This window comes from Petaurus breviceps, unplaced genomic scaffold (genome assembly GCF_028583685.1).
Source record: "Petaurus breviceps papuanus isolate PSGF00001 unplaced genomic scaffold, PetGlider_PUasm1.0 90775, whole genome shotgun sequence".
Classification (NCBI taxonomy): Eukaryota; Metazoa; Chordata; class Mammalia; order Diprotodontia; family Petauridae; genus Petaurus; species Petaurus breviceps.
The window spans coordinates 4415358-4435501 of NW_027187342.1; the positions used below are offsets into that span (position 1 = coordinate 4415358).

Below are 20144 nucleotides of genomic sequence, written 5' to 3' on the forward strand. Positions count from 1 at the left end.
CTCCTTGCTATTAGCTTTAATATCCTACAATCTCTCTCTCTAATGGTTCCTACCCTTTTGCCCATGAACCTATTTAAGTCATTCTTATCCCAAAGCTTTATTTCCTTGTCCTTGTTGCTATGCCCTGATCTAGTTTCTTCCTATATCATTAAATTTCTGGAAGAGATGGTTTACCTTCATTACTTACACTTTTCTATCATAAACTACAATGTGGATTCCATCTCTACAACTTCACTGAAACAGTTTCTTTAACTTTAAATGCTCTAAGATCTGACACCACTCAGGTAGTACCATCAGGCACAAACTAACTTCATGGTACCTGATCATATGGTTACCATGGGAGTTCCCTACCATGGAATGGCCTACTCAGATGGTAAGAGGCACAGTAAAAACAACAGATAAATTATACTCATTGTGGAGTATCCTCTCTACATATGTGGCACCTCAATTTGTGGAGATTATCCAGTGTGCTGGTGTAATGGCAAGCGAAGTAGTACTTTGCTTGCTTTAGCTATTCAAGTGCCTTTGATTTTATCAAGTCTTTGTTGGAAGCAGTATACATTATGTTGCCCTTAACAGGTCTAACGTAATCACATGGAGCCCATGGTGTGAGGAGATTGCCAAAAGAGCAGAACAGGAAGGGTGGAAACAGAAAGGGGCAAAGTTCGAGCAGACCTGGGAGAGAGCAGAGCTAAGAGACAGAATGCTTGTGATGTCAGCCCTGTCTGTTGTTCTGTGTTGGTGTTACTTTGTTAGATAGAAGCATTCTGTCTGTTGATCTGTGCTTTCTTCTCAGACAGAAAATGAATTGATAGTGCTGGCAATGTGTGTAAATATGGTTGCAGCTCTGTTAAGCTTTGTCTTCCTAGAAACAGAAACTGAAAAGGGCTTGGAGTGGAACAGTCTCTGTGACCTGAGATATGGAACAGGAGTAGAGAGCCACCTATGTGCAAATCCAGACAAGAGAGTGAATCCAGGTAAGAGCTGGGAGCAGTCAGTCCATAGACAAGGGGCTGTGGGGTTTGGAAGTCAGTCTCAAGTTAAGATGAAAGAGGACTTTATTTGGATACTCTATGAACTGATGAGATTTATAACTTACTGTGACCTAGGGGTGGATGGTGTTTGTACTTTGTGCTACCCCTTAAGGAAAACTATAAGATACACTGAATGATATGTTTTGTTTAAGACTATGTGGTCACCTTAGTAATAAGTTATGTTATGCTGTTGTGAATGCTATGCTTTAGTTTCTTGAATGTTATACTTTAGTATATTGCTGAATAGAGAGTTCACTATATTATGTGATTAGATCCTTAGAATTATTCAAAGCAGATCTAGACTGTACTTGTAGGATAGCTATCTGCTAAGATTCCAGGAGATAAAAGACATCATATCTTTAGATGCAGATGACCCCCTATACCTCCACTTACTATGTGATATTCATGTGCCTTGCCTAAGGTTTAAAATCTTTGGGTCATTTGCTAAGGAGAGCATTGCCTGTGTTCTTTGAATAGTTATCACATGAAATACATAAGAATTAGATCAAAACAAATGGGTGTTTAAACATGAACATTTAATTCTTAAGTATAGGTCAAACTGGCAAGACCACAGGAAAAGTGGGAAGAGGTGTATGAGCTACTAAATCAGAACCAACATGGAATAAATGAGAGAGGACTGGCCTTGGCCTAGTGAAGATCTGGGCCCAAGCTGTGCCTCGCACTCCGTGTGGCAGGATTCTGCGACTCTCTACAAGATTCTCAGTTAGAGGAGTTGCCTATTTGAATTTGTAGGAGTTTCCACATCACATTTTCTTTACAGTGATCAAATAACAGATGTGGCCCAAAACGCCACAAAATATAAAATAAGAATAGTTAAATTTTTATGCCTAGGGAAAGTAAGTTTATTTCTCATAACCATAAGTACTCCACAATTTAAGTACTACACAATAATCTGGAGAAAAATGTTTTTTAATATTAGTTTTGATCCTAACTACAGAATTTTAACCAAAAGCTTTTTAAAAATGAATATGAATAAAATAGCATTATAATTTAGCTTTACAAAGATACCTTTTGATATAGAGATTCATGATTTCCATGTTGCACTTTCTGTTGTTTGTTACTGAGAGGTATGAGTAAAAGAGGAAACTTCCTTTCTTTCACCCTAAGACCTGTTTTTGATACAAACAAAGCTAAAATGTAAACATCATAATTTTTAGTAAAGTGATTTTTATTCAATTTGCTAAGTGTCCCCCTCATTATGTCACTGGGAAATAAACTATTTTCACCAGCTAAAAGGGTACCAACCCATGAGTTGTTAATTTTCATCTAGAATCAAGACCAATCAAGGAAAACATGAGTAACTGCCCCAATGATTTCCATAGTCTTAATGTAAAGAAACTTTCTTTGGAGTTAAAAATTATCCCTTAGGACTACAATTTCACATAAAGCTCTGAAGCTTTTCCACACTTAAACTAAAAGCCAAAAATTACAGTAACATGATGTGGGGCATAAAATAGCATCCCTGCAAAGTCAACACTTACATTCATCATTGTCAGGATCCATTTTGACTGATTTTTTCCAAGTTAAGAGCAAAAATAGTTTTTAAAAATTGCAGTAGTCACTCAGACTATTTTTTTTAAAGTACAACTATTATGTAAAGGCTATCATTTTAAAAAATCTGGTTCAGTTTAAAAGAACTATCTATGATAACCAAGAAAGATTTCAACTTCCTTACTAATGACAATTTTTTTAGTGTACTTGCACAGCATATTTTTTTCTCTTTAAAGACAAATAAAAAACCAGTTTGTACAAAAGCATACTCTCTAAGTCTTCTTATTTTTCACTTTTTATTACCAGAAGAAAAGTACGTAAGAAAACAAGTCGCTACTTAACTGGTTCTCTCCTGAACACTTAGGAACAAAATTTAAAAATCAAGACAATTAAATTAAATTTGTTTTCATAATACAAAAGCATGATTGCTCGGTAGCTATTCCATGATCCTGAAAAGCTTAAACTTTTATATCTTCAAAAGGACAAGAGTAAAAATTAAAAGGGTAAGAAAACAATTACTTCCTAGGAACTTCAACCCTAGATGTTCTTTAAAAGAAAATCAACTTAAAATAGAATATTGCGTATTACTTAAGGAGGAGTTATTTGTTTCTTTTCATGAACTTTTTTGCTTCTTTCAAAAGCTCTTCAACATCTTCGCCTTCTTGGTCTTCATCTGCTGGCTCCCAGCCAGAATCTTCATCTGTGGGCTCATACTCTTCTTCTTCTTCATCATCATCTGAAAAACTGTCATTCAAATCACACTCATTCGGTCGGCCATCATTATCACTATCTTCATCCGATACACCTGCACCTACACAAACAGAAGATTCAAATGCTTCACAATTTAATGATTTCTAAATCATTACTATCTCTTAGTTTGCTGAAAGCTAATTTCATAAGCTCTGGTTGCAGGAGAGAAAGAAGAATCAAAAGTGAGATGAGCAGCCACCACAAAGTTCTAGAAGTATACTAAATGGTAATTTGAGTATTATTTATCCACATGAAGGGGCAGTATAACATAATGGAAAAAGCACTGGTTTTGGAGTCAGGAAGTCTGAGTTTGAATACTGGTTCTGACATCAGCTTTGTGACTAAATCATTTAATCTCCAAATCTTAGTTTTCTCATCTGCTATATGGAACAAAGACTTGCATTACTTACCTCACAGAGTTATTGGAAGAAAGCACTTTGTAAACCTGAATAGTCCTATATAAGTGGAAGCCATTATTATAAGGTTTTTCAACCACAACCATCAACTGATCCCCATTAAGACACAGACTGGCATAAATAAAATTAAGTACCTATGGATATTATAATCACTAACAATACTATGTACTATAAAGTGCTATTGAGAGTATCAAGCAATATAATATATGCAAAAGGTTTTGGAAAGTAGAGTTATTATAATTATTATGTCGAAAGCAATTAGCTTGTCAAGGCTAAGATTTCTATAATTATATTTGTACAAAAATTTTCCAAATACCGTGCTCTTGGTACCCCACGGGAACCCTTATCTCACCCCAATATGTAGTTCCTCCACAGTAAACAAAAGGAAAGCAGAGTACATAACCAACTCCACTTTGAAAGCTTTTGCCTAAACTTTCATGCTAAGGCAGAACACGCTAGTTTTAAACAGACATTGAAATGAAATGTCTGGTTAGATGGCTCTGGGTCATAGGATAAGAAGTTAGTACCTTTGCCTCTGAACGTGTACTTTTTTTTTTCACCTGAACCTATTATTTCTTTGGTGTTATTCCCTTCCCTAATGCAGATGGGCAACTGCTTGGTACCCTAAAGGTAAGAAGACTGCTCAGTTGTGTGCTCAGGGGTACAAACCTTTAGTATTCATCAAAGGAAGTATTTGAACATGGGTCTTCCTGATTCCAAAGCCAACTTTTAATCCACTACACCACTCTGCTTTCACTTCTGTATCCACATTGGTAAATTTTTTTCCTAAAATATTTATACAGTTGGATAGAAAATCAGAGATGGTGGTCACTGAGCTAAAGGCATCTAGAATTTAGGAATAAGCAAAAAAACAATAAAGATAATTGAAGAATTATAAATGGTGAGGTTTTTTAAAGTAAAAAAGTAAAGAGTTTTATTCTTAGCCTCATCAAGGTCAGATCAAATCTGCTCATCTTCAAAGTCACTCAGCATCTGAGCAAGTTCTGAAGGACTGTAGGTTTACAGACAGAAGGGAACTCTGAGATGCTCTGGTCCAACGACTTCTTTTACAGATGAGGAAACTGAAGCTCAGTGAAGGTAAAGGACTTGCCAACAACGATATGCTCAGTGAAAGGCTGAGCTGGGATTCAAACTCAGCTCATATGACTCAAAATCTAATGTGCTCTCCACCATGCAGGCTGCCTCTCTGAGAGCCAGGCTACCTGAAAGACTCCCATGTTGCAGGCAAACAAAATTAGCTTTTTCCCAGTTGTTTTATGCAACAATGCACCCAAGAGACAGCAGGTCATTTTCAGCTGATATTATGCTAGAAATGACACTGTATGTGTTTTAAAGCACTGACCTGAGACTCTCTCTGAACCAAGCAATTATCAGACCTTCCAACAGCAATTAAATTAGTGACTTTGGGATTTACATACATCAACAATCATCTAGTTGGGAGTCTGCTTTTCTTAGCTCGCTAGTAGTCTAGATGTATTTTTAGGGGAATGTCAGTTCTCTTCTTCAACAAAGTCATTCCAAACAGCATTCAGTAAAGGTTAATGGATGCCTATCTTCGTGACAAACTGTCTTGAAAAGGAGGCACTTGTTGATCCTAACAATGACGAGCTTTCTTGTACCTTGGCAACAAGTTCAGGAATCAAGACTCTATTTCTAAAATAAATATTGCTAACCTTTTCATTTAAATTGCTTGAACAATAATAAGAAACTGTGCTGCATATATCTAAGGAATGAAGTGACTGTATCTTCATAAAATAAACATAATTTACTTTTATGCAAAAATTAAATATTGGGAGCATTTAACACAAGTTTTCTCTGATTTAGAAGACATAGCATGGATTACACCTAGAAATCAGAGATCTAAATGAAGAGATAAAATCTGTAAAGTTCAATGAAATCCTACAACTTTACTTACTACAGAGACAATTCAGGAGAAGATGAACACCATTCAAGAGAGTTTAGGTCCTAGGGTACCAAAGGAATTATTATAAAGCAGTCTCACCACTAAGGTGGTTAACTGCAAGGCAGCAGTCCCCAGAAGAGACTTATCCTGAGATTCCCATGTACTTTCATATAAAAAAGTCAGAAAAGAGCAAAGTAATAACATCACAGGTAACGGCTGCTAAAGAGCCATTATTTTTTTTTTAGTAGATTTTTCTCATACTCACAATAATTTCATAGAACCAAATAGTATAAAGATTTAGGGATCTTTTTCCTATCTACATAAATACAAAAAATTTTCAAAACCTTTCCCAGGTAAAGGCAGTGAGATGGTGGAGTGGATAGAACAGGGAACCTGAAGTTAGGAAGACCTGAGTTCAAATCTGGCCTCTGACACTTTCTAACTGGGTGACCCTGGGCAAGTCACTTAACTGTGTTTGCTTGATATGGTCCTCTCTCTTCCCCTTCACTAATTCAGGCCTTTAGCAGCTATTACAAGAGCCTCATTCTTAGTTTTCACATTCTGGCTTCTTCTTTCACTCTCTATCTTACACACTGCTGTTAGAGAATCCTAGAAACTTAGAATTGGAAGAGACCTCATAGATCATCTAGTCTCACCTTCACTGAAACAAGAATCTCAACTAAAACAACTGCCAAGCAGTCAGTTCTCTGCTTGGAAATCTCCCTGGAGGTACTTTATCCATGACTTCTCAAGGTGGCTCAATGAGTACTGGGACACTTCTCACTGCCATTCTACATTCTCCTTGGTCTCCACACCCTTGGGACAAGGAGAACAAGTCCAGTCCTCTCACGTGACATTCTTGACAACAGCTATGGAAATGCCTATAAGTCCTCCTTTCTGTACAGTAAAAAATCAATTCACCCCCCTGATTCTCATATGGCATTATCTTGATGCCCTTCACCATACTGGTCACCCTCCCCTAGATTTTCTCCACCTTATCAATATTGTTCTTAAAATAAGGCATCCAAGCTAAGGCAGAGTGTGGCAGAATTATCCCTTCACTGATTTTAGATGTCATCCTTTTTATAACTTTTAATATCCTGACACCTTCCTATTTTTCCAGCCTTATTATACCTTTCCTCTATACACGCAATGGTCTAGCCAAATGGGTCTTCTTGCCATTCCTCACACACAATAGTTCATCTGGCATCTCAGTGCCTTTTCTGTTCCTTTTCCTGGAACACTCTCTCTCTTCATCTCTGCCTCTTGGAATCTCACTCAGTTCAAGCACCTCCTAAAGGTGTTATGAAGCCATCAGGACCACTTTGGGGAATCAGTGATTCTGTGAGTTCTGAGTCTATTATCTGGCCTATATTTCTCCATTTTGATAACAAGAATAGTAAAAAATGCTATCAAAACGACCATAATCTAAGTAAACTAAATCTTGATCTAACTTTTTTTTTTAAATAAAGAAAATATGGTTAATTTGGCTTGGTCTATTCTTTTTTTTTTTAAGCAATTGGGGTTAAGTAACTTGCCCAAGGTTACACTGCCAGTTTTTTTGTGTGTGTGGGTATTAGGTATCTGAGGCTGGAACAGATCCTGGGTCCTCCCAACTCCAGGGCCAGCGCTCTTACTCACTGCGCCACCTAGCCGCCCTGGCTTGGTCTATTCTTAATGAAGTCATGGTGACTCTTTGCAATTGTTTCCTTTTTTAGATATTAACTAACCATCATTTCAATACTATATTCTAGAATTTTATCACTCTCTTCTCTTTTTTAAAAAAAAATCAGAGTCTTTAACCCTTCTCTTTAGCACCTCTTCTGTTTTCCACAATCTATCAGCTATCACTGACTCGGCAATAACATCTAACAATTCTTTCCATAACTTGGTACACCCAGTTTGGCAGAACCTGGTGATCTAAACATATCAAAGGTAGCAAGGTAATTAATCTTTTATTCAATGCCTCCTATGTGCTAAGAACAGTACTAGGCACTGGGTATAAAGACCAACGTCAAGAAGCCCTCTACCTTGCATAGCTTACAATCTAGTGAGGAGAGGTGTATAAATATGGATATAGATATATAAAACAGAAAACAAGGCAATAGGGGAGGAAAGAAGGAAATAAACAGAAGCTAAGGGGATCAGGAAAGACTTCATGTTGAAAACAGTACTTTTAGGGGCAAAGCCAAGATGGCAGAGCAAAATAATCATTTTCCCCAGTTCCCAACATTCCCCTCTAAACCACTTTTTATAAAGCACATCACAACCAAATTTTAAGTGGGATAACCAATAAAATGTCACTGCAAGTAATTTTTCCAGCTGAAGGCACCTAAGGAAGACTGAAAGGTTTGCAGATCTGTAATGTTAGTGGAATCTGAAGATCTTCCATGCCCCTTTGTATTAGCAAGTAAACAAGTACTTAAGCACCTTGTTTCAATTTAACACCTTGTTTAAACTATTTAATTAACACAGAAGTAGTTAACACCTTGGGAGGAAGTTGCTGATGTAACAGGAAGAGGCAGAACAGGGAGGAGCTATACCATATATAAGGAAGAACACAAGCTGGACAGACAGAATTTCCTGGGGTAAGCATCATGGCAGCAGGGCAGCTGCCGCTAGACTGAAGACTGAACTGAGAATTGAGAAGAACTGAGAAGAGGAATGAGAATTGAGAACTGAGACAGGATTTCTTGAGGCAAGCCACATGGAGGCTGGATGAAGTGATTTTGATTGTGAGAACAGAGCTTATGATACTGAGGACTTCCAAGGGCCAGCTAGGGCTGCTAAGGATTTCTAAGGGGCAGCCAGAGCTGCAGAAGACTGAGGAAGCATGACTGTGGTGCTGGTACTTTGTACAAATGTTGTTGTGACTATGTTAATGTGCATGAATGTTCTTGTGGCTTTGGTAGACCTTGTCTTCCCAAGAACAGAGACTGTGAAGGATCTGAGATGGATTGGACACTGTGAGCCCCAATGTGGAGCAGGAACTACACGGAGAGCTGGACAAGGAGCTGGGAGCTGTCTGCCTTTGAGCTCAGGTGGCAGTTGGTTAGATTCAGGAGGGAGCTGGAACCATGGGAGGTGAAAGCCTGCCCTGAGTCAAGATGAAAAGAGCTCTCTGTGGGAACTGAGTAGTGACTGATGAAATAGGATACTGAGTAGTGACTGATGAAATTGTAATTTACTTGTGACCTAGGGAGTGGGTGGCTTTTGTACTTTCCACTACCCCTTAAGAGGGCACTGAGTAGTGCTGACAAAGTTGTAACTTAATTATATCCCTCCTTAAGGATGACTGAATGACTGAGTTACTAAATGATTGTACTTTGTTGAAAACTATGTAGCCATTTTAGTGATAAGTTGTTGAGTTGTGACAGGGTGAGTGCTGTACCTTGATTTTCTGTAAATGTTTTTGCTCTGATTTATTATTGAATAAATAGAGCTCGCTATACTATGTAATCAGCTGTCCTCTGGAAAGCTGCTCCTGCATGGCTTTACAAGATCCTGGGGAGGGAGCTGGATAGGTGCATGTTGGAGTGGCAACAGCTGTGGGTCTTGGGGGTAGTGGCAGCGGCAGCGCTAGGAGTGCTTAGCACCCAGGGACACTATAGGGGACCACCACTTTAGCACTGAGTGCAGGAACAGGGGTCATTTGGCAACTTCACTGCCCATTACTCAGTTCTAGTTAGAGGTCCAGAGTGAAGAAGAGTATTTGCAGTTGCAAAGAAGCAGGGACTCTACCTAGGAAAGGACCAAAGTACAGACCACGAAGGGAATGACCAGACCTCTGCCCAGGTCACACTACCTAGCAAGCACTGAAAACCTACAGGCCCCCAGACCTAGCTGAGAAAGCAGAATGACATAAAAACTGAAAGACTAGGTCCAATATCCCCACTGCCCCAGGGTGAACAAAGCCCAGCTCTAACATAAAGTCCAAAGTCAAGCAAAATTTAATCAAAATGTGAACTATCTTATAGGAAAACAACTGACCTGGAAAACAGATCAAGGAGAGACCATTTAACAATTATTAGTCTACCTAAAAGCCATGTTTGAAAAAATGGCCTATGCATCATATTTCATGAATTTATAAAGGAAAACTTTCCAGATATCAGAACCAGATGGCAAAATAGAAAGTGATAGAATCCACCAATCAACTCCTAAAAGACATCCCAAAATGAAAACTCCCAGAAATATTATAGCTAAATTCTAGAGTTTCCAGGTCATGGAGCCAGAAAGAAAGAATTCAAATACTGTAAAGCTACAGTCTGGATCCTTCAAAAAAACCCTCTATAAAAAAGCAGAGGGCTTAGAATGATATTCTAAAAGGTAAAAGAGCTGGGATCATAATCAAGATTCTATGAAATGAGGGATTTATACTAAGTGTTCTCTAAGGTTTCCTTAGGCTCCTAAATACTATGGATTTGAGTCTGAATTCAACACCTCCATTTATTCTAAAAAGAATGCAGAATGAAATGTTAACTGGTTGACAATATGGTTGCTCTATAAGCAGCAAAGCAGAATTAAAGTTGTGAGATATATTTTTAAAATGAGAGATTACAATGAGCAAATACAGATACCAGGGATATAGTAATGGCACTCCCCTCATTTCAAAAGAACCCTGAAAATAAGATCTGCTTTAGAAAAAAAAACAATAAAAGTTCTTTTAATATTTTTCAAGTAGTAGTACTGCTGCAGTGGGGGCTCTACCCACTCTAAAACTGTTGGGGTTTCATGATGTATTGTGGTAGAACCATCTCAAAGAATTCAGTCAGACCACCTCTAATCCAAGTATAGGAATTTTTTGAGATTGACACCTCTCATGGAACAGCTAAGTTGCAAGAGGAACTAGCAACTTCAGAGAGAGCAAGATGGATTTTTATAGCATAAAGATGCTGATTACACAATTAAAATTTACATAAAATATAGGAATATGATCAATATTAAAAAGGAGGAGTTTGTTAAAATATTAGGTAACAGAGGAGGGATCCCATCTATGGCTCAGTGGTTAAAGATTTAGGTCATGTTGCCCTTCAATTGGGTAGCTATTGTGGTCCTGTCTGGTCAAGATAGTTAGGTATTGTGGTCCTGTCTTAGGCTAGATGGATGTGACTGAATACAAGAATACACCTGTTCAAATATATGGAATGGGTCAGGGGCAGTTGCTAGGTAAAGGCAGTAGCTGGGTTCCCATCCCAAGGACATGCCTGCTGTTTGGTTAGAAATGTGAGTTCATGAACACACCTATAGTTCTAGTGAGGAGTGAGGCATATATGAAGAAGTTAGGATATTGACAGGGGCTGGGGGAGCCTAGGTAGGTACAGTGGGCCTGCTGTTAAGTGGGGCCTATAATGAATAGAATATTGGGGATGGGGGCAGCTTTATTAGGATTCCATCATTCCCCCCTCAGAGAGCTGGGGTTCAAATTCATTTGATAAAAGGGATGATGATCTCAGCTTCTGTAGTTCCTTCAGGCTAAAAAGGAGCATAGAGCTATCCCTGTCTGGATGGGACTCAGGGAGGAGGCTAACTAGAACCAAATACAGGCCACATCTAGGGGATGATGGGTGAGTATAGACCGGTATCCACTGTTTGCTGCCAACTGTTGGTGAATTGGCTTGTAGTCTGAGAGACACAAATCTGACAGGTAAGTTCAATATACAGGGACCAAGAAATAAGGAGAAAGACAGATATATCTGGTAACAGGCAGCTGACTAGGCCCAAGTACCATTTTACTAGATTATTTAGGCTGTAGAAAGGAATATAATTTCAGGTTGAATAGCCCAGATCTAAAACAAATTTTAGTAGCTCAGATGAATCCCAGCTTTAGTATATGGGATAATGGTTAACATTGTGTTTGTATCTTTGTTTCACAAACTTCTTTTCCCTTTGTCTAACTGTTCCCATATCATTCAGAAAGAATGTTCTATTCCAAGGATTTAAACTTTCACTTGAATATGAAGGTGGGCAGATGACAAGCCTGTGTATTAATTTACCCAGTTGTTTGGAATATGGATTGACTACACATTCATATTGAAAACAGCAAAATTTCACATACCTGCACTATACTCCTATCTTTTACCAATCTCTTTCTCTAATTAGAGAAATTTGCCATAAAAAAAAACAAACCCAGGGATATGCCAGATATGACAGGATGAAACATTGTTAGCTCAGTTTTAAATCAAATAAGAGTCACTTTAATTCCATCTCACAGCCAAATCCAAGAATGGGAAACCTTCCTTTTCAAAGGAAGACAATGGGGAAACTGAGCCAGGAGGGTCCCATCTTAGATTGAGGCTAAAATTGTCCTCTTGGTTTTTCCCAAAAGCAAACCTCCACCTGTAGCAGGATCACATTCCCTGTAAGTACCTTGTGGCATTTCTCTCAGACACTGATTTAATACAAACAAATATATCTAAATTCAAATTCAAAGTAAAATTAGTTGCTGTCCCAAAGTCTTTTACCTCAAATGGCAAGTCTCAGCAATCACAGCTGAGGGCTAGATACAACTGTTTTTACTCTTACGAAGTTGCAATAAGCAATAAAAATTTACCATGACTTACATACATAAGAGATTTCATTTCTCAGTAAGCTAAGTTCATTGTTTAGGAATTTCATAACCCAAACAGCTTTTTTTTTTCTGGAGTTGATGACCTTGTCCACCAGATGGTTTCTGGAGATTTGGCAAATTTACAAATAAGGAGAAATAAATAGGGACCCCCCAAAAAAGGGCTGATGTTCCTGTCCACCCTATGATATTCTTCCTATGGACTAATGAAAACCACATACTTTCTGTGGGGAAAGTGAAAATGTGATGAATATGCCATGGATGCTTTAATCCAAAACACTGATAAAAACAATATTAACCGTCACAGGTCCTATCTCTGGGGTACCTCGTTGATCTATTTTCAATATTGATTTTTCTTTTTCCTTGCCAGGATGTCTTTTGGGGGTTCCCATATTTTACTTTTAGGATCCCAGTATATGGTAGCTGGCACATGTAGCCTCCAGTCATGCCTAAAGCCCTACATTGGGGGAGTGTCTACCCTGTTCTACCCTTAGAGCTGTTGTAGGATCAATTTTAGGTTTTAACATTATAACAATAATCCCAGATAATTTAGTTAACAACCTTAAAATTTTCGTAAGTGACAGCCAAATTGTTTTAGGTATAAGACAGGATTAACAGGGCTTAATAAAATAACAACTGGTTTTAAACAATTTTTCCCACTGTCTTTTAGTTTCAAAAAATTCATTTTAAAAATTACTTTGTCTAACATCATTTCTGGCTCACAATGGTTTCTCAAGTTTTACAACATAAGAGAATTTTGCTACAATTTAGAAATACAATAATAACACAAATAGTAAACTTCAGATGACATTAATTGCTTTTCCAAATCACATATAAAAATTATTGATAGAAGACGGGGCTTACCAAGTGTAGAGGTTTGCTAGCTGGCTTCTGACCTCATTTTCCCCTCTCCTTTTCCCTTCTCCCCACAGCTGCAGAGTCTGGTTGTGGGGGTGGTAAATTTGGGAGGGAAGGAAAAAGAGGGTAACACTCCTTGTATGTAAGGAATGAGGGAGGGCTGGGAGGTTGTAGAGTCCAGCACCTGAATTAAAGATCCAGAAGGCCACTGAGGGGGGCATTTTGGTGGATAAGGAGGAGGGTCCCTGAGAAACCTACAAGCTTTCTGATAGGGGTTGCTTGGTTGTGGGGAACTTGGAGCAGAAGTTCCGGGTTCTAGTGGTGTAGGAGTTAGGACTCCAGGTTTTGAGAGGAGAGGTTTATCTGCTTGCCTACAGGAGTGAGCTTCAGGGTGCCCAGGGGCCTACAGCTGTTGTGAGTGGGGTCCCCTCTGTAGCTGCTGTGCCCACCTCTTGTTCCTTTCACCAGGTGGGGGAGGTTAAATCAAATTCCCTACCATTCTTCTAATTTTTCACGATAGCCTTACCTCAGTCAGAGCCAAGATGACAAGGTGAAGGATCTTAATAGTGCTAACCTTTCGTTGTATCCTTAGCTCAGTTGGAGCCAAGGAGTTGTATCCTTAGCTCAGTTGGAGGAGGCACTGTAGCCCTAGCCTGGGAAGAGCTGGGACCACAAGGAGGAGAATCTTAGTAGTTTTAACTTTTCACTGTAGCCCCAGTCTGATCAGAGCCGGACCATGGGGAGAAGGCATCATAGCCTTAGCTTCATCACAGGTAGGACTACAGGGAGGAGAATCTTAGTAGGTGGGTTTTTTTTTTTAAACTTTTGCTCAAGTAGATTTCACTTTTATGTACACTCTTTTTAAACTTCTTTGAAAGTAAGAGCTTTGAACCTGCCAGTCAAGGTGAGTGGGACCCTGGAAAAGATCTAGTGGTGCCTAGTCCCCTCTTGCCCATACTGGAGAGTTCAAAGCTTCATTTCTGAGGTGTCTTTTTCAGATCTATGCATTTTCCCAATTTATCTTAGTGCCAAATAGTATAATAAATTATGCTAACACAAATGTTCTAGTGAGATATTCCAATCAGATTCAATTACCTGGATCTATATTCCCAATGATATTACATAGTTCTCTTTCTGTAACCCAGGAAAGGGTTAAATTCTAGTCCTATTTCAAAGTGCAGCTTTGAAACCTGCCTCTCTTAGATGAATGATGTGACCCCTTTTCTCTTAATTTGATCTTAGGGGAGAAGTTTCTCCCTCCTTCTTTCTATTTGTCCCCCCACCGCCAGAACTTGGCCAAAGTCCAAGGAAGTAGAGAGAGAAAGGGGGGAAGGAGAGGGAGGGGTTTTTTTGCCAACAACCTTTCTTTAAGAGACTATCAATCTTTCTTGCCCAGATACAGTTTTTTCTTTCCCAGCTGTCTGGATCTTGAATGTTACATGGTGGCAGACTCAAGAGATTTTTACAGAGACACAGAGCAGACAGATACAATCAGAAGGCACAGATAGTGATAATTTTTCTTGGTCTTCCAGGTTATATAAAGACCAGGTGCTATTACAATTTAATAGCCCCATGGGATGGGAGTTGGGACTGAATATCAGGAAGTCACATTCATCTCAGTGGCGTCCCACTGAAGGATGAAGAAAAAAAATTTGCAAAATTCCCAAACTGAACATCTTCTGTCTAGAGGGAATCTGCTGCCCAGAGGGCTTTGGGCATTATAGCGCAAGTGATCCAATCAAGCCTTCCTAGGTGCTTGGAGGTCCTTCCGGATAAGAGAAGGGAAAAAGACAGGTTTAACAGTTAAAAGGTAACTTTGGATTGGAGGGGGTCTGAATCAGAGACTCTGCTCCATGGGGAAGTGAAGTCAGAGTCAGAGAATCTGCCCACCCAGGAATGCCAAAAACTGTTGTAGTGGGGGCTCTGCCCACCCTAAAACTGTTGGGGTTTCATGATGTGTTGTGGTGGAATTGTCTCAAAGAATTTAGTCAGACCACCTCTAATCCAAGTATAGGCATTTGAGACTGACGCCTCTCATGAAATGCACTCAATTTTAAGAGGAATTAGCAACTTCAGAGAGAACAAAATGGATTTTTATAGGGTAAAGATGCTGATTACACAAAATTTACATAGAATATAGGAATATGATTAATATTAAAAAGGTAGGAGAAGTCTGTTAAGGGACTGGGTAATGGAAGAGGGGTCCCATCTATGGTTCAGTGGTTAAAGATTCTGGTCATGCTACCCTCCAATTGGGTAGCTATTGTAGTCCTGTCTGGTCAAGATAGATAGTTAGGTATTGTGATCCTATCTTGAGCTGGATAGATGATGTGATTGTGGCCAAGTACAAGAACACACCTGTTTCTGAGAATGAGTCTGGGGGCTGGGATCTCATCATGTCGACATGCCTGCTGTTTCTGTGGGAACTATGAGTTCATGGACACTTCTGATGTTCTAGTGAGCAGTGAGGCATGTGAGGACATTGGCGTGGGGGCTAGGTAGGTACAGTAGGTCTGCTGTTCACTGGGGACTATAAAGAAGTTAGAATATTGGGGCTGGGGGCAGCTTTGTAAGGATTCCATCAGTACTGCACATTATATAGTGCCAACAAAAACCATTTCTCTATTTTTCTGTATCTTCAAAGTTCTAAATGAAGATATTTCAGAATTTGAATCTATATTTGCTTTACAACTTTACTGTAACTATACACTTCTATCAGATATTGTGTTTTCAGAATTGCTGAAGAAGTGTTTTTCAGATGTATTTTAAAAATCAGATCATCATTTTGTAAGTTAATTATATAGAGACTTTTAGAAACTGATAATTTTCTGTATTGGGATTTGACAGCAACTATTTCAATGATGATCAACAGCTAGAAACTAATACTTCAATATTTTCTTCTTTTTAAGCATGCAGCTTCATCAAAAAAAACTTTTCTTCTTTGTCAAAACTTTCATAATATGGCAGTTTATTTCACGGACAAGGAATATATAACATTATAAATTTCTTTTAAAAATACACAATTTTACTTATAGAAATGTCATTTCCCTTCATGTTCCAGATTTAATTTTTAAATGTAAATAGAAACTTCCATTTTAGTACTTCTCATCATTAGTGTACATAGAGATTATGTGAAAAATGCCCTGATCTCCATCTATGCCTGTTGAAATTCTACCCCTCTTTTAAAGCCTAGCCAAAAGCCAACTCTGCCATGAAATCTCTTTTTTTTGCTTCCCCCAGTCAGATTCCCCTCAAATCAGAAGGTATTTTATTCTGGACCTCTCTAAGGAATTTATCATCAATTTTTTTTGTGTTATAGCTATCTAGTGCTGGTTACTAACACACTGTCCCCTATTCCCACCCAAAAAAGAGAAACAAAAAACCCTCAAAACCCATCCAAACAAAGAACCTCCACTTAATATTAATATTCTTCAAATGATACTGCATGTTACAAATCATGTAATACCATAATCTATGAAGAATCAAAATTGTGGGTGATCTAAAGGGAAATAGAGAGATGCACAGTGAACATAAGCAGGCTGTAGCCTATTACTAACAAGGATGTGTGCAAGAAATGGAGTAGGAAGTATTAATGAAGAAACAATCAGAAATGGAAGTGGGCAAGCCATGAGAAATAGAGAAGAATAGAAAGACAATCTGAAGGCTATACTAATAAACCAAGAAATATTAAAGAGGAAGACTTTTGAGACATTAGATAGATTCCCTGTGGTGTGAAATAACACAAAAAAGAATACCTTAAGAAGTGTGGATGGGTTGTCACTTGTGTCCTTGGAGAGAGGAACCACAGAAATGAAGTTAGAGCTACACTGAAATATAGTTCTTGGTCCATCTCCCCAAGAATGGAAGGGGTATCTCATTTGACGCTTTAGTTTGTCTAGGTTCTAACATGATTCAATGCCCAGAGAAGACACCTGATGTTTCTTAAACTGAATTATTTTTATATCCAATATATAAGGGAATTTCGGTAGATTTTCATCTTGTGGTTCTGGTTTTTTTCCTCTTCGGCCTTTTAGCCTAGAATAGCCCCTTTTAAAACTTCACTTTAAACCACATTACTCACCTTTCTTAGCAGCTTTGTGTCTGGATCTTTTGGTTTTAACCTCTGCAGAAATACAAGCAGGTGTTATTACAGTAGTAGAGAGATACTTAAGTAGAAATAAATAAAAAAATTCAAACTTCAAAGAAAAATTTTAGCAAATTACAAAGATAATAAATGCCAACCGGAGTAAGACATTTTAACAAGCGATCAAAATAACAGATGAATACAGCACAGGGATTTCTTTAAAATCATTTTTGTCAAAGTAAAACTAAGTATTTATAAACTCACATACTCTTCTGTCAAAAGCAACAACATGAGTTGGTAAAATGCTAGATCCAAGATCAGGAAGATTTCAATCCAAATCTCATGGGTTGAGATCTTCATTAACTTCTAGAAGTGTCAGGAAACTTTACAAGACTTAGATACTAAGTGCCAACACTTAGGAAATTACTGATCCTTGACTTCTTCAATACAGATTCCTCTACTACTCAAGGCCTTTTCTTTGTAATTTCTTATATACTTTTAAGTCAAACCAAATGAGCATATATTTAACAAATATTTTTCTTAAAATAAATTTTTATTGATATCTTTTGTTTTTACATCACCCAAATTTCTCCTTGTATCCCTGCCTCTTTTCTCCCAAAGGGAAAGATTTTAAATATTCTATATATAAAATCTTTAATATCTTTCCTCCAAAGGGAAAAAAAGAGGAAAATAAGAAGAGGAAAAAAATCAATAAAACTGATTAATATATCAATAAAACCTGACATTATACTTAAGGTTCTACATCCCTCTGCAATGGAGGGCAGATATCTTCTCATTTTTACAGATTACTTATTTCTTCTGTGTACTGTTACATTCTCCTTTTGTTTTCTATATTTATGCATAAAGTTTTCTCTCATATTGTATGTTTCTTTTTATAATCAATCAACAAACATTTATTAAGTACTTACTATGTGCCAAGCACTGTGCAAGATACTAGGGATACAACAAAAAAATTCAACAGTCCCCTGCCCACAAATATCTTATCAGTTACCAAAGGAGGCAACAAAGAAAATACAAAGCCGTTCTAGGATAAAAGGCCCTAGCAGCTACGGAGAACCCCTAGAATGACCTTGTGTTTATTCTGTCTTTATCTATTGCAATGAGGCCCCTGAAAAAAGCCTCTGGGTAGGAGCAAAAGAGGAATGGGGAGTCAGCGTGCTTATATCACATCTGATTACAAGTGCTGAGTTTGGATTTTCATCACATATCATTAATTGCTAATGTATTTATATGCTTTGAAAATCTTTGTAAATGTATAATTAACACCATTAGAGTCTCTGTTCATTCCTTGCTATGTCCCCAACCTGAGGACTTTCAGGGGTAATCCATTTTGTATATTGATGTGCTGTCTCCCCTGATAAGACATGATTCTTCAGCACAGGTACAATTCATTTTTGTCACTTGATCCCCCAGACCTATCATGGTGTAGGTGCTTAATAATTGCTTGTTAAATTTATATCTTGGCACAAGAGCTGAGCTTTCAAGAAAACTGGAGTATTTAAGAGTCTGGAGTAAGAAGGTAATGATTCTTGGCATGGGAGAGAATTTGTTCACGGGCACAGAGATAAAGGATCAAGTGTCACATTTAAGGAAGAGGAAGTTTGGCTGGACCTGAGACTGTGTGCAGGGGAATAAAGAAGAATAAACCTGGGAAGGACAGTAGGATCCAGGTTGTGATGATGTATTTTAAATTGAAAATCAAGAAGTCTATATTTGGTCCCAGATAAAAGGGCATCACTGGAGCTTACTGAGCATGGGAGGAATATGATCAGTCTGTATTTTAGGGATATCATTTTTGCAGGTATATGAAGAGACTGGATACAGGAGAGATATGAGAAAAGGAGATCAATTGGAAGGTATTAAAATAATCTAGATGAGACATGTGAAGGGCCTGAACCACAATGATAATATGTAAGTAGAGAAAAGTGTACAGATGAGAGATGTTGAGGAGACAAAACATACAAGATTTGTCAACTGATTAGCTATGTGAGATATGGGAGGGGGAATGGTATAATATGATTCTGATGTTACAGCCTGGGGTGACTGAAGGATGGTGGTACCTTCAACAGGAACAAAAAGAGGGGTAGGGGAACTGAAGGAAAGGGACATAACTGGGTCTGAGATGGTTGTGGACATCCAGTGAGTGGTAATGCAAGACTGAGGCTAAGGAGAAAGAGTGGGACTGGATCTCTAGACCATACCATTATTTGTATAAAAATGATAACTATAGTTAATTCTCTCTCCTTCCATAAGTTATTTTTTACTTACTAATCTGTGTCAACATTGTGTCCTTTTCTCCTTCCCTGCAACCAACCCACCTAGTAAATGGTAAGTTTCTCAAGAGTAACGACTGCTTTTTTGTAGTTTTATATCCTCAGTGTCTCACACAGCACCTGAAGACTCGCCATTCAAAGAGAAACTTCTCTGTTTAGATTTTAAACCCTTTTACCCCCTGGTCCCAGCCTCTCCCCACTCTCTGTGGTCCAGCGAAACTACCCTCATGCTGCTCCTCACACATGATCCTCCATTGCTAACTCCTCACCTAGGAATGGACCATCTATCCTTCATGACTGTAACACACTCCTTCACCTCTGTCTCTCAGAATGCCTTGTTTACTGCAAGTTTGCTCAAAAGATACTTTCACACAAAGTCTTTCTGATCTCCCCAGCTGCTAGAGCCCACAAGTTTTATATCTCACTTAATATATTTTGTATATGTTTATTTACATACATGTATAGAATGTAAGTTCCGTGAGGGCAGGAATGGTTTTATTTTTGTCTTTGTATCTTCAGTGCTTAGGACAGTGCCTGGTATATACGAGATGTTTAATAAATGCTTGCCAATTAATTGATAAAATAAATGCTCACTGGATTATAACTGAAAAAACTTTCTATAAAGCTAATTTTCCTCCTATAATTGTACTTTATCTACCCTTGAATTTTCATTTGTTTTGTCAAGTGAATTGTGCCTCACTATTTGC

At 38.2% G+C, this 20144-nt stretch overlaps 1 protein-coding gene across 5 annotated transcripts in view; it reads right to left on the reverse strand.

The window, feature by feature from the left end:
- Positions 1 to 1549: 1549 nt before the first annotated feature.
- The window catches only part of APLF (aprataxin and PNKP like factor), a 68637-nt gene continuing 50042 nt past the window's right edge, over positions 1550 to 20144 (reverse strand). For all 5 annotated transcript variants that reach the window (XM_069068921.1, XM_069068920.1, XM_069068919.1 and 2 more), the window contains 2 exons: positions 17141 to 17182; positions 1550 to 3357 (listed from right to left, as the gene is read on the reverse strand). In XM_069068921.1, coding sequence (XP_068925022.1) covers positions 3146 to 3357; positions 17141 to 17182 — 254 coding nt within the window. In that variant the 3' untranslated portion in view covers positions 1550 to 3145. The remainder of the gene's footprint in view (positions 3358 to 17140; positions 17183 to 20144) is intronic.